Raw genomic sequence first — 26,324 nt, forward strand, 5'->3', positions numbered from 1 at the left:
GAAGTTGTTGCATACATGACAGCTTCCCACACAGTCACGACACACTCTGAGTACTATTGTACCTCCGTACGCCAGCTCAGAGTTTCCCAACCAGTGAGCTGGTGGTAATTCTTAGTGACAGGTTCTTGAAGCAGTGCTTAGTAGGAACTACCTTAATTTGCCACATGTGCTGGTAATGTTACAATGTCGTTGAACAATTACATCAATTGCAATACTTACAATGTGAAAAAGGTAGTAATGTAATCACTGTCTAAAGATGTTCAAACAGACAATGTCCCTGGCAGGATTGTTAAGAAGTTCAAGGTTGCTCACTCTGCAAGGACTAAAGAAGATATGACATAAAGCAATGCCCTGCAAGGCATCAGGCTATTGTAGCAGACAAGGACGAGGTTGCCTATAGGAGGCCCCTTTAAGAAATGTGTCCTCTGCAAATTCAGCAAATGAGTCGAAACATTGAGCCACCTGGAAGACCCTAAGAGGATGTTAAGTATGGATTTAGGATTCCCCTTTATGATGGACATGAAGTCAGAAGTGTGCAATGTGTCTAGTATACAGCCGTCATATACTTCTGTGGCTCCTCTGACAGTTTAATTGGTACTTCAGAGTACATACAATGGTATAGCAAAATGTGTGACGCACAGTGCAGGGAGAGGGGTATGGAATGTAGGAAGGAAGGAAAGAAAGAAAGGAAGGAAGGGAGGGAGGGAGGGAGGGAAGAGAAGGAGGGGAGGAAAAAAGAAAGGGAGGAAGGAAGGAGGAAGCCACTTTGGCCAGGACAGGACAGACAAAACCAAGGGACACATTATTATTCTGCATTTATCACAGACATCTTTTTTGGGGTGACTTTTGTGTTTGGTTAGGTGGGAGGACATACAAAATGGAAAATGCCTCTCATGCAGCTGGCTAACTGCACCTGGATTTGGGCTTTTAGCCACAGCTCCTTCTGGATACAAAAGAGCTGAGATGATCGCTTCCTTAAATTTAAGGAAGGATCCAGTTCTTCCAGTAGCTATAAATAAATATATAGACACTTGTTTGTACCCGTGTCTAGCTCTGTGGACTAAATACAGCTTCCTCATTTGGTTGTAGAAGTCTACACCTCCGATATTTAGATTATAGTTGTGGGCACAGAGAGATATTCAACTACACCAGATGCTGTGTGAATTTGGACTGTTGTGTCTGTGAATGGGAGACAGGATGAATACATCATGCTTGTCCTTCCATTTTACTGTGAATAGTTCATTCCACAAGCAGGTTTCTCCCCCCTTTTGAAGTGCGGTATTATGAGCTGTTGGGAAAAGCCCCTGTGATTAGGACACATGGTGCCACAGAAGCCACATTTTTCAATGAATAGATTTAAAAAAAGTGGCATGCTTGCAAAAAAGTTGTCCACGCACAAATAGTACCCCATATTAAACAAGGTTGACAAGTCCCACACTATCCTACCACTGCTTCCCGTGTGATCTTAGCATCCGGGGGCTCCACTTGAGTGTCTTTTGCCTCATAAATTCTAAAGCTGTATGTATAGCCTGTGGCCACTGGCATATGTATTCTGAGAGCAGCTTGCTGAGGAGATTTTGCTTGATTGCAAGTCTGCCAGTGAAATGTACAAGGGTCTCATCTATGCAGATGTTTTGTTGGGGTGTATACACATCTGCACATTTCTGGGACAGGTAATTTATGAGGGCCAAATTTTGTGGAGCTGATCATAGTCAGGGTCACTCTGGGACGACAGAGGGTATGGTCACTGAAATGCATAAAATGCATTATTGTCTCATATCTCTGCCTTGCCATTGAAGCAGAGAACATGTGCATATAATGAATCAGGTCTGTGGACCAATATGACCATAATTCATTCTTTTTTGTAATGCCAATGTTAAGGGTTAGGCCCAAAAAAGTTTTAAATTCAGAAACAGTGATAGGTTTCCACCCGAATTGCCTGGCAAGGTATGAATTTGGGTAGTGATGTACTGTTGGGCATAAACATTACTTTGGTCCACAGTTAAATTATAGAGGTCTTGGGTAAAAAAAACAGCTTAAAAAAAAGTCAAGGGGTGTTGTTAAGTTCAGTGTTTCCACCTGAACCCCAGCCTGGGCTGTGAATGGGGAGATAACAGGAATCTAGGGGCAGCCAATTAGGGTTTGTAAATGCCTCTGGAAGGCTACTATGGGCTTTATGGGCCTGTGCTTGAATTCTTGGCGGCTCTGGTTACCACCTCACCATCTTGTACTGCACTGCTGGTGCTCGCTGCTTCACTATAAAATACTGTAATGCTGGTGTCTAAAAGACCAGGATGTACTATGCTGCTGGTGTTTGCCAAAAAGTGCAGCACTAATACTTGCACCTTGCTGCATTTGAGCATAATTATGTATTTCTAGCACTTCAGCAACATGGGGTCAGGTATGCCTGATTTAAGCAGGGACCTCTTCAACACTGCCTGAGATAGCTGTCAGGGTGCCACTGCTTTCTACAGGTTCATATTTTGACAGCTAGACCTCTGCTTCGGCTCATCTATCATGCTAGTTTACCTTTTTTTGGACATTTTGCACACTAACTTTACAGGTGCCTAGTGGCGACTATGGTGAAAAAAGAGATCCTGGCTAACAATCAGGGACTGCTTGCATGTTAGAAAGAACAATTAACTGCTAGTGTTAGCAGAGATCACACCTGATCTTGCTAACGCTGCAGTTTTGCAGACAATGTGGTTTATTTAATAAGAGTCAGTTCACATATATGCAGATTGGATGTGATTTCAACTGCATGACATATGAAATAACATTTCTTCCCATGGTGCGTGTTCACATACATCCAGTTCACTGGCAGTGTGGATTGAAAGAATCCTGTCTGATTTCTGAGCAGTGCAGTCCGGTTCAGGTGAGGATTACAGGCCCATTGATTTCTATGGGACCCACTTCTGAATCTCACGTCATAAGTTTGTGAACAAGATTTCAGGCTGGTTTTCTCTCCTGATCCTGCTGTAAACCTGACCCGATCTAAACCACTGAACAACTGCTTTGTCAATTAGCTGTGAAAAACGAGCTTCAATTCACACCGCACATGTGTGAATCCACACTTAAGGTAAATATACTGTGCACTGCAAGTTATAATCCTATGCCTTCCATTGATTCAGAGGAAGGCAATAAAAACCCAGCAAAGCATGATCCTGCAGTGGAAATAATTCCTTCCTGATCCCCCAAGAGGCAATTGGATATTCCCTGGATCAAATTTTCCTATAAATGTTAGCATCTAGTTATATTCTGTGTATCTAGGAAAGATTCCAGGCCTTTTTTTTTTTTTTTAAAGCAATCTACTGATCTGGCCAGAACCAACTCTTGAGGGAGTCTATTCCACATCTCTTACTGTGAAGAAACCTGTCCGTATTTGGAGATTAAATATCTTTCCCTCCAGACGTAGAGTGTCCTCTGTGATGGCCTCAGGGTGAATAACTCTACACTGAGTTCACTATATGAACCACTGATGTGATTATACATGTTGATCATATCCCCCCCCCCCTTAATCTGCTCTTTTCAAAAGAGAATACATTCAGTTCCTCTAATCTATCCTAGCTGAGCTCCTCCATGCCTCTTATCAGTTTGGTTGCCCTTCTCTGTACTTTCTCCAGTTCCCCAATGTGAACTAGTGCCCTTGGCATTGCACACCATTATTAAGCTTGATCTACCAAAACCCCCAGATCCTTCACCATTGATTCCCCCAGTTGTACTCCGCTTAGTATGTATGATGCATGCATATTCTTAGCCCCCCAAGTGCATAACTTTTCATTTATCAACATTAAACCTCATTTGCCACATAGTTGCCCAATTACAGTGCATTGAGGTCGGCTTGCAAATTGGAGACATCCTGTAAGGATGTTATTCCACTGCACAGCTTGGTGTCTGAATCATTAACCACTATTTTCTGAATACGATCTTTTAGACAGTTTTCTATCCCTTGACATATGGATTTTTCCAAGCCTGTAGACGTTACCTTACACATTAGTCATGTGTGGGGAACTGTGTCCAACACTTTTGCAAAATCCAAGTATACCACATCCACCGCCACCTCTCTAACCAAGGTTTTGCTTACCTCCTCATAAAAAACAAATCATATTTGTTTGACAACTTCTGTCTTTCATGAATCCATGTTTTATCCCAGCAAGATCTCATCTACTGTATGTGGTCTTTTATTAAACTCTACAGTATCTTCCCAACTGTAGAAGTTGAAGCGGAGCTCCACACAAAAGGGGAAGTTAAGGCTTTGTCCCCCACTTCCCATTAAGGATTTGCACCTATGGGGAGCGGGTACCCAAATATAACAGGTACTCGCTCCCACTTCCGCTATGATCGCCTAGGCATTCGGAAGCAGAAGTTGTCCTTCCTGTAGTCTTCTGGTACACGTGACAGGTCCCAGAAGACTAGGGGGCCATTCACAAAGCGCAGCGCTTCTCACACATGTGCAGTGGGCACCCGGCTGTGAATGCGCAAGCTGTCACAGCTGGGTGCCCACACTGAAGATGAAGATGCTGGCATCAGGGAGAGAAGATGGCTGGTAAAACCAGCAGCGATGAAGAGACTGCTGGACCAAGGGACAGGTAAGTGGCTGTATTTTAAAAGGCAGCAGCTAGTTTTTATAGCCGCTTACTTTTATTTATTTTAGGTGGAATTCTGCTTTAAACTAACAAGTCTATAATTACTTTACAGACATGCAGCACAATACATTTTGGCCTAAATTTATGAAGAATTTTTTTTTCCTTTTTGGATATTTTTTGTAAAAAAGTTTTTTTCCTCTTTAAAAGGTTTTATTTGTATAAAAAAATACCCAGTGGCAATCAAATTTCTACCAGAAGAAAGCTCTATTTATGTGAAAAAATATATAAATTTCAATTGGGTCCAGTGTTGCATGATTGAGAAATTGCCAGTTAAAGTAGCACAGTGCTGAATAGGAAAAAAAAAACCCATTTAAAAAAATGCTCTGGTCATGAAGGGGGTAAAACCTTCCAAGGGTGCTTAACACACCTTAAAAGCAGCTAATGCTTCAACATGGCTTTTTTTTTTTTGTAGAAGCTTGGCAATTGCCATGTGTTGATTTTCCTCTGTTTTAAAAGGTTTCCAAGCTCAGCAATACCCTCATTCAGCAGATAGCCAGCTAATTAGTACCCTCATTCAGCAGATTTTTAACTCAATCGTACTCCCAAGCTTTGTTGATCCCCTGCTCCATAGTTAAGCCCCAGCTTTGCTGATCCTCCTGTCACCAGTCTCCACTCACCTCCCGCTATATTGCTCCCACGCTGCACACCACTTCTAGTATTTCAGACTCGTCTCCCAACACTGCCGATTCTCCACAGCTCAGTCCTCTTCCTCATCAAATGTGATTTTTTTTTATTTCCGGTACTTATATAGCGCTGTCAATTTGCGCAGCACTTTACTGATATATTATACATTCATATCAGTCCCTAACCCTCAAGGGGCGTACAATCTTAGGTCCCTAACTTGCATTCAGATACACATACTAGGGCCAATTTAGACAGGAGCCAATTCACCTACCAGCATGTCTTTGGCGTGTGGGAGGAAACCGGAGTACCTGGAGGAAACCCACACAGGCAGAACATGCAAACTCCAGGCAGGTGGTATCTCTTAGGTTCACCTGCTGCGGTCTGCCGATCCCCTGCCAAATCAGTCCTCTCTGATCCCCACTCACCTTCCACTAAAATTCATACATTGTGCACCATACGTGCTGTCTACTAGCTGCACCTCTCCAGTCCAGACCCCTCTTGCCTTCCTCCTGCTCCACACCAGATGTGACATATGTACCAAACACTCCCAGAATGTATACACATGAACCAGAAGTGACTGCTGACAGCTTTCCAGTTTGCTTGTTGGAAGCAATAAGACTTCTATGGAGACTTTAGAGATACTTTGAAGCACTAAGAAAGCAACATGGTGTACAATTTTCCAAGCACAGGCAATTAAAGTGTCAACAGGAATGTAAGGCAGCCATTTTATTTTGAGAGTGTTTTGATTGGCATATGCAGAGCACTTTCTAAAAAGCATGTCAAATGCTCCATTTTAAAGGAAGTGTAAACAAGGCCTCACAGTTTCTTATGGGATAAAGGTTTTACATGAAGGCTGATCATTTGTAAACACCCGTCAGTGGCAAATGGTTTGTCTCAACACTGCTAAATTTGCAGAACTTGGTCTGTCGAAAAACAAGCAATTACCAGCTGTATCACCTAGAAAAAAAATAAACCCAAAACAAACGCAGCTTTCACATTTAAGAATTGGTAATATATCAAATGTTTAATTTTGGGTTTATTACCACTTTAAATAGCTAGGCCCAAACCATTTACTGAAAAGGTGCGTTTGCTGGGCATGTTGTATTAACTGTATGTAGCTTCAGCTGCATTGTGTTCTAGCCGCGGGAAAAGAACTTCCCATCCCACTCCCAGAACAAAATCCAAGTCAGGCTGAGCGCTGCTCAGCCATTCACATGAAGCTGTGTATTAATTGGCGGCTTCCTCTGATTGGCTAAGGTGGGCAGATGTCTCCTTTTGCCCCAGCCGATCAGAAGGAGCCTTGTATGCATTCAATACAAAGCCTCCTGTGAATGGCTAAGCAGCACACAGCCCAACTCAATATTGTTCCACAGTGGGACAGGAACTTCATATCCTATTGCTGGAACACAGCTGAGACTACAGTTAATACAGCACATCCACCAAGCACACTTGTTCTTGCAAGGCCACCTTGGCACAAACTATTTAATAGGGACATTACATTTTGGAGTTGGGTCAGAAGGCAGCATCTGGATTCATACACTAGTAAATCTCATGCAGATAATTAACCTACAGTGCAGAGTGCCAGCATAAAAAGACCTGCAACCCAACACTAAAGGTGCATAATGTACCTGCCTACCCCCCCTTATACTTACCTGAGCCTTCATTTGTCCTAGCACTGTGCACATCTGCAGCTCACCTCCCCCCTCGCTTCCTGTTCTCACAGGCTTTGCAAGGCCATTGGCTCCTGCTGTCAAAGCCAGTGACAAGGGAGCAGGGCCAAATCCCAATGTATGTTGTACAGATGCAAACAGCAGGGTTCAGGAGCAAGCACAGAGGTGGGCCACCATAAAAAAAATAAAAATGAAAACGTCTTTCTATATTGTAAAGGGCATTTATTAGCAGCCCTGGTATGACCCAACATTACACTTTCCTACTCCGTGCACTGGTATTGCAAAATGCAGCCCTGAAGCTCATCTTCTTGGGTCCCACACTACATCATTGCATCGGTGTCCTGTGAGGAGAGTGCTGCTGCAGAAGGGCACAAGGCTGGATCAAAGAGGCAAGTATGGTGAAGGGTGAAAAGGTGATACAACTGGTGGGATTTATTTTTACCTTAAGGTAGGGAATGCATTAAGGGGGGAAAAAAAAAGTCCTGCCTTTGTAGTTTAGTTTCTAGACTGATATTAGCAAAAATGCTTTGACCACCAAACATTACCAAAACAAAGATGTTGTCCAAAAACAACTTTATTTTAATGTCAAATTTACAAGTACAATCCCAACTAGCGATAACGGTGGAGCTGAAGAGTGTTGCGTCTTCTCCAGGCAGCACGACGAGAGCCACCAATGGTAAGATGGAACTTGTGACCTTTGCCAAGACCACGACTCTTCTTGCCAGCGGATGTCAGCCCACGCATCTCCCTGTGTTTGTGCACAGCTTTTGTGATCCATTGGGTGTCTGGATTGCGTCTGATGGCCTTGTGGAAAGGGTCAATGAGGATGATCTCAAAGAACTTATAAGTGGAGTCTTCGCCCACCCAGTAGGAGCCAAGAACTCTCAGTCCTCCACAGTGACGGCCGGCACGCTCCTGAAAAGAGAATTTAGAATGTGGTTTATATTTACCAGGTTAAGAGGAGAAATGCAAACATATTTAAGCTACTTTGTAATTTTAATAAAAGAGCAAGCTACAATACTTGATAAGTTACTGTTCATAACACATGACTTTGGGCTGCTGCTTTCAAAAAGGTTTGGGGTTTTTTTATGTGATCTTAATTCAGTTAGATTTATTACTGGATTCAATAAGTTTAGAGCCATTTCAAGCATTATCCGCAAACACTGGCATATCCTCAAATTAGACCCCAAATTGGGTCCTTTATTACCATCTAACCCTTCAGTTACTTTCAAACGTGCACACACATTAAAAAACCAACTTAGCCCCTAGTAAATTAAGATCAAATAAAAAAAATGGCCAAGCGCACACTCCGTAAACAGAACAGCGAAGGTGTTTTCTTATACTTGCTTGCACCAAAATGGACACTTCAAACCTGAAGACCAGGTTAAATCCAATTTCCCCTACTGTGAGGTCCCCCTTTTTATTGTCCCCCTAGACAGAAAAACATCCAATGCTTGCATTGTAGGGAAAGCCCCACTACAAGGGTGTGGTCAGGTTTCTACTGCTGTGCTTCCTTGCTGAGGCACCTTCCCAGAAACAAACCATGTCATTGGAACAGAAATGTGGAGGAAAAAGTAGGTGATGTGGACAGGGACCATCCAGAACGAAGGCTGACCAAACAATACTCAATTTTCCATTTACCAAAACCCAGGAGGTACCATATCGAAACTTCTAATTTGTGTGCAGACAGGTCCTTGGACTACATAGTTGAAGGTAAATCTTAAATAAATTGAACAAAAAAATTGTATAATGTATAGCCAGCCTAAAGCAGGGCACAGATGAATCAGTTTTTTTTTTTATTTAAAAAACCCACACGGACCAAATTCCCCCATTCACGCACTTGAGGTGGATGGGGGAATCTTCTCCGCTGAGTCATTGTATTCTGACAGCAGGATGAATTCCCCTCTAGCAGAACACTCTGATCAATGTTGCAGGCTATAGCCAGCAGCTCTGATTGAGGAGAAAACAAAAATAAAAACCCCACAGTGCCCATACATGGATAAAAATTCAGTCGGTTCAGATTTCAATCCACGTATGGACGGCTCAATTTCAGCTGAAGTTAGCCTTTACCTTGGAATAGAGTAAGCACTTTCAATTGCTCCCCTCACTGGAGAAAAACTGAGCAAAATAAACCCAACTGCAATAATATCTTCCAAAAAAAAACCCCAAAAAACAAACTCAAGGTTACAATTACTGTGAGCTATTGCCTGGTCAATTTTAATTGGTTTAGTTCAGGGGTGTCAAACTGGTGGCCCTCCAGCTGTTGCAAAACTACAAGTCCCTCATGCCTCTGCCTTTGGGAGTCATGCTTGTAACTGTCAGTCTTGCAATGCCTCATGGGACTTGTACTTTGGCAACAGTTGGAGGGCCGCCAGTTTGACACCCTGGTTTAGTTGGTCTTGTTAGTTGGCCTTTTATCCTTTGGCTGTGCCTTCAACAGGAAACACAAACAATCATTTCTCAAGTAAGCTGCCCTGGAAGATGATCTGGGGAAAAATTGTTTGGGTCAAGTTTCATATACTAACATGTGTACCCACTGGGCATTGTATAAACTTGTGAGAGGCCTCAGCTACATATGGTAGAGCGCTGTGTTCTGGCAGCAAGGCAAGACCTTCCCACCTCACATGGAACAGAACCAGGTCAGGTTATCTCCCACTTAGCCAGAGGAATCTTTGTATTCACTGATCGAATACAAAGCTGCATATGATTGGTCGAGCTCTGCTCAGCCCGACTATTTTGTTCCTGGAGAAGAGACTGGAAGGTCATGTTTTGCTGCCAACACACAGCGCCGAGGATACACATTAGTGGTGCACCAAAATTAAGATTCTGGTGCCCAAACTGATAGCGAAAATTCAGAATGCATGTGGCTGAAAACCGAACCAAAACCGAAATGTCTGCGTATGTGGGGGTGGGGAGGCTCCAATGTTTTTTGTATTTTTTTCTACTTTAATGTATATATATTTTTTTTTTTTTAAAACTTATGATTTTATTGCCATCACATAGGGGACCAATAGTCCCCTATGTGATAGCATATAAGTGACAGGTCCTCAGGAGAGGAGCAGTGGATACAGAAAAGCTCCCTCACTGGCTGTCACTATATGTCAGTGTCGGTTTTTAAAAGCAATTGCCGGCTTTTTTTTCCCCATCACCATAGTCGTCACTTTCCTGGGAGCTAAAAGGAAACTTTAGTCTTTCTGGAGCTAAAAGAAACAAAGAAAGGGTTCCTTTTAGCTCAGGGAAAGGGACAGCAGATTCTCTGAGTTATAGTGAAGGGGGGAAAAAAACAAAAACCTGGCAATTGCATTTAAAAACTGGCACTGACATATAGTGACAGCCAGTCACTGTATCCACTGCTCCTCTCCTGTCATCCCCACCCTCCGCCTCACATCTGCAGTACACACTGTCCCCTGTATCGGCCAAATTTTTCCTATCGGCAGGATGCAGATAGAGATATTTTCAGCTATGTTTCGGTGGCCGAAATTTCGATGCATCCCTACTACATATACAGCGCACCCAGTGGGAGCATATGTAAGGAAGTGTAAACGAGCCCTTAGGAAATTGTACCCAAATTGTAATGCACAACACACAATGAACTATTCTGCACTGTGAGGAAATCATGCAGTTGGGCTTTCTAATTTGTTTAACCTCTTCACGCTGGCCGAATGCAAATGTGCAACCTCCTGGCGTCTGGGCCTAGACGCCGAGCGGCCGCACATTTGCGTTCTATTAAAAAAAAAAAATATGTGCTGAGAGCATGCGCCCTGCATGCTCCAAGCACACGTCTGGTACACACGGAAAGTTCCTGATCTCCTCTTTTGATCGGGACCTTTGCCGATCATGTGACTGCCGTCACATGACCCTAAACTCCGCCACGCCTCCTGAAACCCTTAAAGGGCCAGGAGGCGCAGGTGCCAAGGGGTTAACCACTTGCCATCCAAAGGATTTAACCCCCTTCCTGACCAGACCATTTTTTGTGATACAGTGCTGTGTTACTTGAAGTTTAAAATTTCGCAGCTATGTAAACCTACACCCAAATGAACTTTATGTCTTTTTTCCCCACAAATGGAGCTTTTTGGTGGTATTTGATCGCCTGTGCGGTTATTTTTTGAACTACAAACAAAAAAAAACCCTGTGATACTCGGTGATGGCCGGGTGCCAGTGTGGAATCACCAGCCGGGACCCAGTGATCAAACAGCTGAAGCTGCCAATGGTGGCAAAGGTAGGGTGCACACGCCCCCTACCTGGAAATACAAAATGTAAATATACACGTAATTTTGCGCAGCCCTCCAGCAGTAGTTACAGGGCGGTCGGGAGGCGGTTAAGGCATTTTGAAGCACCACACTGTCAAAGTCTGATCAGGGGGTCTCAAACACAAACAGCTTTTATTTTGTTATTGCTTATTGTGCTAGGAAAACAATGGAGTGCCATTTCAACGTGACATTTACACACTTAAAGGTTTGGTGTTCCAGTTTTGACTGCTGTACAAGTAAAATTAGGCCTCTAATCTAGGCCATCTGCATGTTTAATCAAGAGCTTTAAATAAACACATTCATAGTTAATACAGGAAATCTGATGCAAAGAACTGTCAACTTCAATGATAGAGAAACTAAACAAAGACAGTCCTATCAACCTTCTATGTTGAATACTTACTGCACATTTAATAAAAAGGAATCTGCTACTTGACAAAGTTAAAACTGAACCAGCTAGAAAATAAAAACATTACCAGTGCTGGCTTGTTTTTGAACATATATGTTGCAAGGCAGTCATCCTTCGTTCACTACTTAGGTCAATTTCCTAGGATTATATTAGACTACATTCATACTTTAGCATTTTGTAGCTCAAAGCCACAAAAACTCTAAATCTGAAAATCAACTGTTCCCCATTGTCCCCATTTACATTTTATCTCATGATCAGGTGTGAACAGGCACCATAGAGAACAGATTTTGTTTTTGTTAAGTTTCGCACTTCAAGCTGCAACTCTTAGGTGTGAATGGAGCCTTAATGTTAGGACCCCAATATATAATTACTTGTTTTGGATCAGGTGACTTGCTAAGTAAAGAAGCACAAAGGGACTCCGATAAAGCACCTTCACATACAGGCCAGCAATGACCAATCACCACAGACACAGCCCCTCACAACACAAATCATATGCGAGATTTATAAAATTGCAGCAGAGGCATTAAAAAGTTTAAAAAATTGCACTCATCACCTGTCTATTAAATGACAACAAAAAATGCATAACACAGAGAAATTAAGGCCATGGTTTGTCCAGGGTAGGAGTGTTTGCATTCTATAGCATGCTACCCTGTTTCCCCTAAAATAAGACGTAGTGCTATTTTTGGGAATTGCTAAAGTATAAGAACTACCCCGAAGATAAGACCTAGTTGTGATCAGGGTTTTTTTTCAGCTGGAACGCCATTCCGCCACCTCCGGCACTGGCCTTGCGCACACCCATATCTACTGTCTCTTATAAACACAGAAGCAATGCTGAAGTGACAGCACCATCCGCTCCCACAGAACCTCCCTACCTCTGTACTCACTGTGGGACAGGGAAGGAACAGATATATACGGGTGCAGTATGCAGTGTGTTTAGGGGTGGGGCATCTCCTCCTGCAGCCTAATGCATGGAAGCCGATGCCCCGGGGGTGATCACCGGCAAGTGGGGAAGAGGCGGAGCGGTAAGTGCGCTTGGTGCACTGTGTGGGAAGATAGGAAACAAAACGGGAGTTACTATAAAGAGGGGCCGGCTGCTGACAGCTGTGTTTTGCAGAGCTAGCTAACCATATGAGGGCAGTGGAGGGGGATGGGGAGGGGGAGGATGTGCAAAGGTGAGCTGCAATCAGGTGTTGCAGAGGTAAATGGAGTCTGGTGAGTTGCAGACAGGGTGCATAGGTGAGCTGCGGCTGGGAGGGTGAGGGAGGTGAGCTGAGTTGCAACCCACCTTTGCACCCCCAGCCCACAGCTCTCTGCATTCCCCGTCTGCAACTCACCCCTTCACCCTGTCTGTGGCTCATATCTGCACCCTGTCTGAAACTCACCTGTCAAGTCACCCCTGCAACACCTGACTGCAGTTCACAACTATTAACCGGCCCTCTCCATAGTAACCCTCATCCACAACTGCCTGCAGCTCACCTCTGCACCCCCTGTCCACACCTGGACATTTAAGAAATAAGACCTACCCCGAAAATAAGACCTAATGTGTTTTTTTGAGCCAAAAAAAAATAAAAAAGACAGTGTCTTAAATTCAGGGAAACATGGTATATTCCAATGCCACATGCACACAGTACTTGGCAAACAATGGCCATTCTAAAACACAATGTGGCACATAAACACAGGACAGAAATGGCCAGGTTCAGGATGTTTTGGATTGCAGATTGCAACATGTAAAATTACAACAGCAAATACATTGCAGTCCTAGAGACAGAAAAAAAAACAAACTACACTTCTGAATCAGACATCTGTCAATCCACTGACGTTATTAGATCAGAAGACAACAGATCCTCAACAGTCTCCATTCAACTCTTAGCTATCCTAATTGCGGAAAAGGAGAGGATTTCCATAGATGTAACAGATTTGTCTTTAACCTCTTCCCGCTGGCCACACACATATGCAGCCTGTCGGCAGGTTAAACGCCAAACACTTGCATATATGTAGCTATAGGTGAACAGTTCACTGTGCTGAAAGCACGCTCCCTGTGTATTCCTAGAACACTAACTGAAGTGTTATGGAAAGCTCCTGACGCATACTTGCGATTGGGAGCTTTTGGCTGTCACAGCAGTCGCATGATCAGAATATGCCTGCCTCCACTACCTGGCATTTCCATCCACTTAAGAGCCAGCAGGCAGTGGTGGGAAGGGGTTAACTGTATATTAAGGTCCAAGTTACCAGGATTACAATAGTACACAGAGCATGCTATAGCAGTGCTACCAAGTATGACCCAAAACAATGTAAAAGTATATCCAAAGGATGAGAAATGTAAAAAAACATCAGTGGAGTAGTCCATTAACAGTGGAACACCGCAGATTTTAAGTTCTGAAAAAAGTAAGTACCACCATACCTCAGCAACAGACTGCAGGCTGCGAGCAAACTTGATCTGGTTAACACCATGGTGCACAGGTTTACCATAGGTTGCACCCTTGGGCACGGGGCGCTTACGTCCACCACGGCGAACTCTGACACGGTAGATGACATACCCTGTTGTGGAGGAGAAAATTAAAAGTAAGAAGACCAGTCCTTCGCCAAGATGCTACATCTGATATTCAGGAAGCCAAATGCAATCCATGTAGCAGATTGCTTGTACATCACCATTCTAAACCATGCTGTACTATTAAAAAGTGTAGTTACACTGAAAAAACCTGGTTGAGAAAATATCTGGCCTAAAAGCTCTCCGTAGAAAAGAGTATATTCTCTCCTGCTGCCTGCACTGACAAACACTTCTGTTTAAGAGAACTTTCTGTGAAAAGTCTGATTAGAAAATAGGAAACAGCAGTGATGTAGAGGACAGCAAAAGGAACCAATAAGTGCAGCAGCAGACAAAGTTCAACACCTCCCAGGAATCAGTGTCTGAAAGGACTTCAAAAAGGAAGATGTCACAGTTTGCAGTGGGAGATAAGGACTTTTTTTTTTTTTTTTTAGGGATTTTAAGACAAATTTAAAGTTTCCTAACAGGGTTGCTTTTATCCCACCCCTAGAGCACACTCCAAAGTGGAAATAATTCCCCTTATGGATTTAAGGAGTCTACACACCAACTTTTTGTAATACAAAGCACCTGTTTATCTGCTTACGTTTACTGATGCAAACCTGAGGAGCTGTCACCTGGAAGTGCTACTAACTAGTGGGTGCTGAAACCGAAACAGAAAATTCCGAATGCATGTGACCGAAAACCAAACCGAAATGTCTGTGTATGAGGGGGTGGGGAGGCTCCAATTTTGTGACAGGCCATCTTTGTAGGGGGGCAATGTGTGCAAGGAAGGGGCAGGAGAGGAGCAGTGCATACAGTGAGGTAGCAGTGTATACAGAGAGGCTCCCTCACTGGCTGTCACTATATGTCAGTACCGGTTTTTAAATGCAATTGCCGGCTTTTTTTTTTTTTCTTCACCATAGCTCAGAGAATGAAACAGTTTCTTTTAGCTCTAGAAAGAAACTAAAAAGAAACAGTTTCTTTTACCTTGGGAAAGACAGCTGATTCTCTGAGCTATAGTGAAGAAAAAAAAAAAAAAAAACAGACCCAGCAACTGCATTTAAAACCGACACTGACATAGTGACAGCCAGTCACTGTATAAACTGCTCCTCTCCTCCCTTTCTTTGCCGCCACCTCCCCTCTGCAGTACATAGTCCCCTGTATCGGCTAAATTTTTCCCATCGGCAAAATGCCTATAAAGCTATTTTCGGCCGATATGTTTTGGTGGCCGAAATTTCGATGTATCCCTAACAACAACAGTCTAAGCCATGGACCCATATTAATCTCAGCCCCTTCTTGTACACTTCTAAACTACAATTGGCATCCTGAAGATAACTTATTTGAGCAAAACACACCTTGCTTGGCCTTGTAGCCTAGTCTACGAGCTTTGTCTGGGCGAGTGGGACGTGGTGCACGATGGAGAGAAGACAGTTGGCGATACTGCCAGCAGCGGACACGCAGGAGAAATCGCATAACATCCGACTGCTTCTTCCTCCATAGCTCTTGCATGTACTTGTAGGCACCCATGCTGGCTTACACTGGAAAAGATTAACACTGACATCAGTCAAGAGTTACAGTACAAAAAAAAGCATATCCAAGGTATGAAAATTTACAATAAAGTAGTAAATTTAACAAACATTACATATACAAAACTTTTACTAACTGACACGCTAACATTTTTATCTTAATTTTTCATTGACAGCTGATAATAAAATGAGACATAACTGAGCACAGGTTCAAAAGTGGACTAGGCTTTGTTCCAAAGCCAACATATAGTATTGTATTTACCTTTTAAAAGAATAAGTGTGTAGGAGTTACAAAATAAGAAACAAATGGCTTAAAGCTACATCAACACATTTAGAAACCCCTACACAACAGCATAAGGACCACGACAGGGATGTATTCCGATGGTGGCTTGTGATTCGTACACGTCATGTCACTTTTTTCATGGACATTTGTATGTTCACATTTATATGTAGACCAAGCTACCCAAAAAAAGGCCATGATTGAAACTTGGACAAATCCCTTTGATGTCAGCCTTTCTTAAAACAAATTCCTTCACTTAAAGAGTGAACACGTCCACCAATCCATAAATCCCATGTGACATCAGTATCCCAGGAGACATTACTATCCTCCATTCATAGGCGGAATAGACAGCATTAGATCTCTGTATGCGAATGTGTGAGATCTGGTGCAGCATCAATGGGGTGCCAGCTACAGGAACCAGGAGGGGTAGCCAGTAGATGGTGGGTGTGAGACAGGACCTAGAGCAGGACACTGGGGGTGATAGAGGACAATACTGGATCTACTGGGCTTGTAGGTATGTTACTACAGCACAAGATGAGCAGTGAATTTGAGGGACATGAAGAACATTTTTTTGGTTCCTGTTTAAATGCTTGCTCTGTGTGGTGATTTGACATTAAATGGTCGCTGTACTATTACAGCCTGGTCTGCATGCCAACATGGAGAAGCAACTGTATATGAGCTGATCACTGCATAGAAGTAAAGGCCGTATGATGGTGGTCTATAATCAGGTCTGGGGTAGGCTGTGGGTGTACATGATGGTACTTCCTAAGGCCGGGTGTCTAACCCCTGTGCCTCCAATTCCTAACACTTCATTGCACCCAGGAGCAGCATCCAGCCCCACTGCCTCCAGCGGTTTATTACAGGCCAAAATACACTGCGGCTGAATCTGGGACCAAGTGGTACTCACTTTAGTGCCCTATGTGCTCAGGGATGAATGCTTGGGAACACACAATACCTGCGTTCTGGACATTCTTTCCTGAACTCACTGGGCCCTAAAGACAGGTACCACTCAGTCTAGCCCCAAGATATTGCAGACTTTATGGGCTGGTTTACACCATCACACAAAAATGTGCTGTGCTGTTTTGTGTGCATCTCATGTGACCCGGGTGCAGTGAGATGTCAATTGATTCATTTGAATAGGCTGGAACTGCACTGGATCACAGAAAGAGGCACATGCACTATTTTACAGAATGCAGAGCAACCGGATCGCACGGTACTTCTGTCCCATGTAGGCAGATGCACTGCATTTAAGGAGTCTATAGCATTGCACTGACACTTGCTGCAGATCAAGTGCAGTGTGTTTTTAACATGGTGTGGAACATGTGCACAGAATGCAGGTTTCTAGGTTCTGGTGTGAACTGACCCTCAGACTTGGTCAAGCTGTGGGCCTGGATGCTGCACCTGTGCGTCCAGAATTGGGGCCCGGAGGATAGACAGCCCATGTGCAAATATCCTAAAAAGTATAAATACGGGTCTATTCACTAAAGCTGGGTCACTCAGAATCTTGTACACGCCTGCAGAGAAGCCAATCAGATTACAGGTTTTATTGGTAGAGCTTAAATTAACATATTGAGATTAGAAGCTGATTGGCTACTATGGACAGGTGCACCTGATTCTGAGTCCACCAGCTTTAATGAATAAACCCCAGTGTGGAAGCACAAGGTGCCTGGCTGACAGGACATCTCAGCAAGTTGTCTATTCTGTATGTAGATACATGACTGCTTGGAGAATAGAATCCGATCAGGACTGCAGTGTACACACCACACACATACAGTACGAATCCTAACATTCTCGTCACCGCTCATCAGTCCACTACGGTCCTACCCACCGCTCATCAGTCCACTACGGTCCTACCCACCGCTCATCAGTCCACTACGGTCCTACACACCGCTCATCAGTCCACTACGGTCCTACATACTGCTCATCGGTCCTACACACCGCTCATCGGTCCTACACGGTCCTACATACTGTTCATCGGTCCTACACACCGCTCATCAGTCCACTACAGTCCTACACACCGCTCATCAGTCCTCTACAGCCCTACACACCGCTCATCAGTCCTCTACAGCCCTACACACCGCTCATCAGTCCTCTACAGCCCTACACACCGCTCATCAGTCCTCTACAGCCCTACACACCGCTCATCAGTCCACTACAGCCCTACACACCGCTCATCAGTCCACTACAGCCCTACACACCGCTCATCAGTCCACTACAGCCCTACACACCGCTCATCAGTCCACTACAGCCCTACACACCGCTCATCAGTCCACTACAGCCCTACACACCGCTCATCAGTCCACTACAGACCGCTCATCAGTCCACTACAGACCGCTCATCAGTCCACTACAGACCGCTCATCAGTCCACTACAGACCGCTCATCAGTCCACTACAGACCGCTCATCAGTCCACTACAGACCGCTCATCAGTCCACTACAGACCGCTCATCAGTCCACTACAGACCGCTCATCAGTCCACTACAGACCGCTCATCAGTCCACTACAGACCGCTCATCAGTCCACTACAGACCGCTCATCAGTCCACTACAGACCGCTCATCAGTCCACTACAGACCACTCATCAGTCCACTACAGTCCTATATACCGCTCATCAGTCCACTACAGTCCTATATACCGCTCATCAGTCCACTACAGTCCTATATACCGCTCATCAGTCCACTACAGTCCTATATACCGCTCATCAGTCCACTACAGTCCTATATACCGCTCATCAGTCCACTACAGTCCTATATACCGCTCATCAGTCCACTACAGTCCTATATACCGCTCATCAGTCCACTACAGTCCTATATACCGCTCATCAGTCCACTACAGTCCTATATACCGCTCATCAGTCCACTACAGTCCTATATACCGCTCATCAGTCCACTACAGTCCTATATACCGCTCATCAGTCCTCTACAGTCCTACAGACCGCTCATCAGTCCACTACAGACCGCTCAGTATGGGGATCCGGCCTCTCCTATACACGCACTGGGCCGTAAGGAACATCAGTCCAGCCGGCTGTCTCCCCCATATCACAGTACCACAGACACTGAGCTCTCTTCCGGGCCCCCAGAGAGGTGCGGTGTAGAAGCCCCCCACTGACACACAGGCAGGCCTTCCACACTGACATGCCAGGAGCCGGCCCGAGGCCTGCAGTGGGCGGCATGTACAAGCCCCGAGTTCCGGGCAGTAATCCCCCAGCAGGCAGCGTCCGGGGCATGGAACACATTCATCCACCGACATGGCCGGAGCTCCGGAGGAGAAAGGAGGATGGACACGGATTAGAAACCCTCATTTTACCCCACACAGGAAGCCTCCATTACCTGATGGCTCGGCAGCCGGAAAGGAAGGAACGCGCTACCCAGAATGCCTTATGATGAGCCGGGCGCAGAGGGCACTTCCGGCTTAAGAAGAGAGGCTTTTGGGAAATGTAGTGCGGGAGGAAGACGTGTGTCGGTGGGATTGGGGCTGTGAGGAAGAGTTTATGTTAGTAACCGGGAGCTCCGGTGTTGTGTACCGCCCCCTATAGACAGCTGTAAGCCGCAACGAGCCGCAGATCATAGGCAGATATTCCGTCCAGGACGTGGAACTGCAGAAACAATAAGCTTCCCATTAATAGAAATCATATAAAAACCCCCTGTGATAGGTGTAGTGCTACCCCCTTAGGAGTCGCTGAGTTTTGGGTCCCTCTATAGTTCTGCACAGCCAGGCAGCATTCATTTTCTTCCTGCACACTTGCTCACTGCAGACAGTAACCAGTATTATACAGGTGTATTGAACTTGGACGGGATTGAGGGATGCATGGGATGCCCAAGGAACTGTGAACTGCAAGGACAATCTCCTGAACAACTACGTACAAGTCTATGGACAAGAAAGAGAAATCTGTCTCCTGTCTGAGAGGATTCCAGCTCAATGGTGTACCTCCTCAGACCCCACGTGAAACCTCCTCTTCGCCCCTTTACACTGAGGGTATTCCCTGTGCAAGGGGATCCAGAAGCTGCCACCGTCAAACAGTCCCGGCTGAGGAGCTAGTTGGGTTCTCCACCTGACTGCCCTCTCCCGTTCTCCAACCCAGGGGGTGGAAGGTTACTCTCACTGTCCTTCCTCATGGGTTGGTGGCTGCCTTTAGGCCTTCCGCTAAGCTGGTTCCTTCACTGCTGCTCATGCTGTGCCTCTTGGTAGACGGTCCCCTTTTCAAGCACCTGCCTGTGGGTAGGTCCCTCCCTTGGCCCCCTCCCAGGCTTCATGCTCCAGCCTCTCAATCCATTTTTTTGTTGAAAAATATACTTTATTTTTTACATAAGTATAAAAAACCAAGATACTTTAGTCGGGGTACGTTCCACCTTGTACTGCGACGCAGCGCATAAATACACCACATAACAATACAGTTCCAATCATACAATAAATACATTCACTTATCGGTATAATGCCTAACGTGTGCGGGACAAACAAATTCCCTGAACCATCACGGCATGCATGACGCCGCTTACCCCGAGTATGTGGCTCCCTAAGGTTCCACCAGAGTAACCTGGTGGCGCGAAGTCAGATGTGCAGTGTATGGGTTAAACCCCTGTCCCACACATCCTACGTGGCACCACAACATAACCATATCATGCAAAACATTACCAAAAAAATTGGGTGTGTTGGGGGGTAGGAAGGAGGGCAGAGGAGGGGACACAGAGTTCACAGGCCCGAAGCTTTATTGAAAGGACAAAGACACGCAAGGGAGAGTAGAAGGAAGGGGAGACCCTCAGATGTCCTCTTTCTTCTTAAAGTCCATCAAGTTATAGTCTCTGAGCAGACTGAGGACCAGTCTGTGACAGTCCTCAATGGACACCCTCTCCCGCTGGTGGATGAGGCGCTTCCTGGCACACCATAAAGCGTCCTTGAAACAACACAGAACCCGCCAGGCACCGTTAATGTCCTCCAGGGTAAAAGTCCCACAGAAAAGTCCATTCAACAAACCAAAGTGTGTGATGGCTGCCTGTGGCACAAAGTCCTTGAGTTCTGGTTCCAAGGCCCTCAACAGATCCTGAGCAAAAGAGCACTCCCAGAATACACGCTGAGCCGTTTCATCCTTGATCATGCAAAAAGGGCAGTGCCTGTATCTGCTCAGGTTCCTGGCATGCATAAATGTCCTGAGTGGCAACCCCCCTTGGATCACCATTCATGTCAGGTCCTTGTGCCTGTTGGTGAGTCTCTTTGAAGAAACATTCCTCCAGACCACTTTACAAGTGGCTGAAGGCAGGCCTGGAACCGACTCCAAAATGTCCTTTGCTCTGATCAGCTTGTAGATAGTCTTTGGTTTAAACAAGTCGGGCTTGACTCCATGTAGCCCCTGCTCCTGGATAAACTTAAAAGTGTCCAAGTAATACCAAGGAGTGTCCCAGTTGTAGGGGATGGAACTGTTACATTTGTCCCATTCGAGGGACCTCCAGAGGGGTAAAAGGAAAAAACGTGACATGGAGTTTTTGCCAGAGTCCATAGTCCAGTTCAGCAAAGTCCTGTGTGGATGGAGTTGCAGGCAAAGAACACCCTCAGTTGAGTGGCGATGCTGGGCATGCCCTTACTGCCCTTGAGGGGCTCCTTGAACATTACTGCCTGCTTCACTCTGTGCATCTTTGAGCCCCAGATGAAGTAAAACACCGCCCTGGTGATGGCCTTCAGGTGTTGACTCGGGGGCCAGGCCTGGGCGAGGTACTGCAACACGGAGAATCTTGCTGCGGAGTACCAGCGTCTTCCCTTCTATGGCAAGTTTTCTGAGGCTCCAAAGTCCAAACTTTTGATTCATCTTCCAGAGTCTGTCCTCCCAAGACTTCAGGGCTGCACCCTCAGCACCAAACCAGACTCCCAGAATTTTGATGAAGTCCGTGTTGACTCCGAATGGGATGGATGCAGAAGAAGGCAGGAACCAATTTCTGAAGAGCATGACCTCTGACTTCCCGCAGTTGAGTTTTGCCCCTGAAGCTTGGCCGAAGTCCTCACAGGTATGGACGAGCAGGTTGATGGAGCGTTGATCAGTACAGAACACCGTCACGTCATCCATGTAGAGCACTTCACTTCTGTCTGGTTCCGGTGCAGTGATCCCCCTGATCTCTGGATTCCGTCTGATGCATTTGGCGAAGTGCTCTATACAACAAGCAAAAAGCAGAGGTGAGAGAGGGCAGCCTTGCCTGACCTCTGAGAGGACCAAGAAGGAGTAAGTTTTCCAGCCATTCACCAACACCGTACTACAAATATCATTGTACATAAGGTCGACATACAAACAAAACATTTCCCCAAGACCAATTCTGCGCAGGGCTCTGCATATAAACCCATGAGAGACGGTCAAAGCCCTTTTCCTGGTCAAGGCTGGCCAGGGCCGTGAGCACACGGCGGTCTTTGATGAACTGGACCGTGTCCCGGACAAGAGCACAGCTGTCCGTAATCCTGTGACCAGGAATGCCGCAAGTCTGATCCGGGTGGACGATCTGTCCGATGACAGCCTTCAGCCTGTTGGCCTCAACCTTGGCGAGGATCTTTTAGTCCACGTTCAAGAGAGGGCTGTGACCTCTCACTCCATCTTCCACCTGACACTGACTGACCACTTCCTGCTGATCAGCCTCAATCATATGAGGGCTGTCCTGACCCCATGTCAAGCCTCCTGCTTAGGGATTGGTCAAGATCCCTCACACATGCAAATGAGCCCCTTTTCACCTCCGCCCACTGCCTTCTAGAAACATCTAAAGCTTCTAGAGCAGGGGGAGGTTTCAGGGAATTGACCTGCAGAGCCCTCAGCCCTGAGCTAACGTTACCTGGCACACTCATCCCAGGCTGTTATTCAGCCTCTAACTATAAACCTATCTAGCTCCCCCTGGTTAACTAGAGGGGCACTTTCACTACATGAAAAAATAAAAGACAAAAAGTCGTGGAAAATATTAGGTCACAGACCTTTACTGCAGTTAAAAACATATAACCATAGGGCCACACATACAGTGGGTACAGAAAAGAATCACATTTTGTTGTTATGCAGTCTGAAATGAAGACAGACACAGTTTTTGTTTTATCTAGCTGTATTTACTCAATGCAACTTATAATGTCCAAGCGGAAGAACACCGACATGTCAGAAAAAAATCAAAAACAGAATTACTGAGTTGGAAAAAGGATCACCCCCTTGTGTAAGTATTTTGTTGAACCACCTTTTGCTTGAATCCCAGCCTTTAGTCTGTTGGGATATGTCTCTGCTAACTTTGCACATCTAGACTTTGCAATATTTGCCCACTCTTCTTTGCAGAACTGCTCAAGTTCAGTTAAAATTGATGGTGATCGTTTGTGGACAGCAGTTTTCAAGTCATTCCACAGATTTTCCATGGGGTTTAAGTCTGGGCTTTGACTAGGCCATGCAAGGACATTCGCCTTTTTCTCCTTCAATCACTGTGTGATCATGCTTGCTGTGTGCTTTGGGTCATTGTCATGTTGGAAGGTAAACCTTCATCCCATAGACAACTTTCTGGCAGAGTGCAGCAGATTTTCCTCAAGAATTTGACGGAATTTTGCCCCATTCATTTTTCCTTGTATCCTCAGAAATGCTCCAGTTCCTGCTGCAGAGAAACATCCCCATAAAAGGATATTACCACAGCCATGCTTTACTGTAGGAATGGTGTTTTTTGGATGGTGAGCTGGATTGGATTTCCCCCAGACATATCATTTGGTGTTGAGACCAAATAATTAAATTTTAGTCTCATCTGACCAGAACACCTGTGGCCTCAGAATCTTCAAGGTGCGTTTTGGCAAAGCTCAGTCATGACTGCATGTGGCCTTTCTTGAGGAGTGGCTTTTTTCTTGCAACTAGGCTTGCCACCTGCATGGGTTTCACCCAGACAGTCCAGGTTTCGAATGATGTGTACGGGTTTCCGTCTGCCTGAGACCCATTGAGGCCCATTATTTAGAACAGATTGTGCCAGGACTGTCGGCAGGGGCATACTAACCCATGACAAGCCTGCTCTGCATTTCACAGCTCCTTCATCTCATGAATGTCTCCCCTCCAGGACGACAGCCACCCGAGGAGGAGGGGGGAGCAGGGACACGTGCTGATCTGAGGTCTGTAGAAAGTTCATTATACTCTGTAGATAGATGGGGGAGGGAGGGGGACAGAGTGGCTGGGAAGGAAACGAGTTAAAAAAGATGGGGGGGTGCTTTGACAGGGAAGAGGACTTATGCTACAACAAATGTGGGTTGGATTTGAAATGTGCCCCCCCCATTTAGCACAAGCCCTCTCCCCTCCCAAAGCACCCCCCAGCACAAATCTGACCCTCCAACCCCCCCCCCCCCCCCCCAGCTAGGCCTGGCTCTCTCCCTTCCAGCACATATCTGACCCCCATTGCTAGCTCTAGACCTCCGTCCTCCCAAAGCACCCCCTAGCACATATCCTACCCCCCGCTAGCACTAGCCCTCTTCCTTCCGGAGCGCCCCCCAGAACATATCCAATCCCCAATGCTAGCACTAGCCTTTTACCCTCCCAAAGCACACCCCCCCAGTACATATCTAACCCCCCTGCTAACACTAGCACTCTCTCCTCCTAAAGTGCCCCTGCAAGGACATATCTGACCCCCCCCCCGCTAGTACTGGCCCTTTCCCTGTACAACCCCCCCCCAACACATATCCAACTCACCATGCTAGCACTAGCCCTCTCCCCCTCCAAAGCACCACCCAGCACATATCTGCTCCTCCAAATCAAGGAGATGCCACAGAGGGGATGATCATGGCATCCGAAACTCCCTCACCCCAAGAGAGGCAGGGCAGTTGCCCCAGATGCCCACACTAGCGCCCTCCTGCTGGGAAAGATAGTGGAGCTAAGTGCCAGAACATGTTTCAGGACTCAGCCTGGATTCATGGGATGCTGGGATTTTGTTCAACTCTCAGGAAAGGCCCATGAAAACCAGGACAATTGGGAGGTATAGATTTGTATTAGAAGGGGGGAGCGAATTAGTGTTTGATGGGGAAGGGTTTGTATTGGGAGGGGGGGTTTGAGTGGGAAGATTTTGGATGGAAGTGGGCAGAGGAATTGTGTAGGAGGGGCTTGGGGGAAAGATGATTTGTTCTGGAGGGGACAAGGGGAGAGGAATTGTTACAGGATGGGGATCAAGGGAGAATGAAAACTCCTCCTATGAGTTTAACCAGTACTGCTGATGAAAAAAGTTATTTAGCAGTTTATATTACTAAAATAATTGCATTTCCATTATCTGTGTACTATGAAATGCAGGGTCATGGGTTTAGTAACACTTTAATCATTTCCATACCGGGCACTTTTACCCCCTTCCTGCCCAGCCATTTTTCAGGTTTCAGCGCTCTCACACTTTGAATGACAATTGCGCGGTCATACAACACTGTACCCAAACTAAAATTTTATCATTTTCTTCACACAACTAGAGCTTTCTTTTGGTGGTATTTAATCACCGCCGGGGTTTTTATTTTTTGCTAAATTAACAAAAAAAGGCTGAAAATTTTGAAAAAAAAAACACGTTTTTCTTCGTTTCTGTTATAAAAGTTTGCAAATAAATAATTGTTCTTCATAAATTTAGGTTGAGATGTATTCTGCTACATGTTTTTGGTGAAAATAACCCAAATTAGGATGTATTTTTTTAGTTTGTAGGAAAGTTATAGAGTTCACAAACTATGGTATAGATCTGAATATTGATCAATCCTGAAGTACTGACAGCCAATCTAATTTCTTGAGGTCCAAAAATGTCAGAACAGTACAGATATCCCCCAAATGACCCCTTTTTGCAAAGTAGAGAGTCCGACGTACTTCATAAGAGGCATGGCGAGTTTTTTTAAGTATTTTTTTTGTCATAATTTTTCAGAAAATTAAAAAAATTATTTTCACTATTGTTTTTTTACATACTATCACCAGTGCAGTACAGCATCATTATATAACTGGCATGACGGTGATCAGGGACACTGACTGGTGACAGTATGAAAAAAAAAATATCTATATATATTTTTTTAATTTTTTTAATTTCTTTTATTATTTTTAATATTTTATTACTTTTTTCTTTTTTTTAAGATTTTTTTTCATATTTCGCTATGTCCAAAGTAGTACAATGTTACCATAGTAACATTGTAGTACTTTGGGGAAGTGATCAGTATTTTTTTTTTTCTTTTACACAATTTGCTTATAGCAAAGAATTACTTTGCTATAAGCAAGCATTTACCTGAATGACATCGATTCATTCAGGGTTTTTTCTTTTTGTGCTTAGCTGTGATTTGGCCACAGCTAATCACATGACATGCATGTGATCGCTGTGACCATTCACAGCTAGACACTAGTATACAATGGATGGCATGAATGAAGCCATCCATTGTATACAACTGTCATGTGACCTGCTGTGATTGGTCACAGCAGGTCACATGG

General features: G+C 45.0%; 2 protein-coding genes and 1 pseudogene across 5 annotated transcripts in view; 1 reads left to right on the plus strand and 2 right to left on the minus strand.

Annotated features, from left to right (window-relative positions):
* Positions 1 to 7,496: 7,496 nt before the first annotated feature.
* Positions 7,497 to 19,394, minus strand: RPL15 (ribosomal protein L15). Its single transcript, XM_089690973.1, has 4 exons — positions 19,255 to 19,394; positions 15,476 to 15,658; positions 13,998 to 14,134; positions 7,497 to 7,855 (listed from the first exon to the last, which is right to left on the minus strand). Exons 2-4 carry the CDS (start codon positions 15,645 to 15,647, stop codon positions 7,550 to 7,552), a joined length of 615 nt encoding a protein of 204 aa, XP_089547099.1. The 5' UTR covers positions 15,648 to 15,658; positions 19,255 to 19,394; the 3' UTR covers positions 7,497 to 7,549.
* An 828-nt stretch (positions 19,395 to 20,222) lies between these two features.
* Positions 20,223 to 26,324, plus strand: part of NKIRAS1 (NFKB inhibitor interacting Ras like 1) — a 34,377-nt gene continuing 28,275 nt past the window's right edge. For 2 of the 4 annotated variants that reach the window (XM_089691002.1, XM_089691009.1), the window contains exon 1: positions 20,223 to 23,088. The gene's annotated coding sequence lies outside the window, so the exon portion shown is untranslated. The remainder of the gene's footprint in view (positions 23,089 to 26,324) is intronic. The other 2 variants (XM_089690986.1, XM_089690994.1) reach the window with 2 other exon arrangements.
* On the minus strand, positions 20,682 to 21,860 carry LOC149472244 (uncharacterized; annotated as a pseudogene).

Source organism: Staurois parvus, unplaced genomic scaffold (assembly GCF_062004578.1).
Source record: "Staurois parvus isolate SC_StPar_1 unplaced genomic scaffold, SC_StPar_1.0 ptg000021l, whole genome shotgun sequence".
Taxonomy (NCBI): Eukaryota; Metazoa; Chordata; class Amphibia; order Anura; family Ranidae; genus Staurois; species Staurois parvus.

What these genes read in the sequence shown, in the direction of transcription:
- RPL15 (XM_089690973.1), bottom strand. Translation starts at nt 15,647, where the DNA reads ATGGGTGCCTACAAGTACATGCAAGAGCTATGGAGGAAGAAGCAGTCG. An exon ending in AGGCTACAAGGCCAAGCAAG is followed by an intron (nt 14,135 to 15,475) that starts GTGTGTTTTGCT and finishes CCTCCACAACAG; the next exon opens with GGTATGTCATCTACCGTGTC. An exon ending in GCCTGCAGTCTGTTGCTGAG is followed by an intron (nt 7,856 to 13,997) that starts GTATGGTGGTAC and finishes TTCTCTTTTCAG; the next exon opens with GAGCGTGCCGGCCGTCACTG.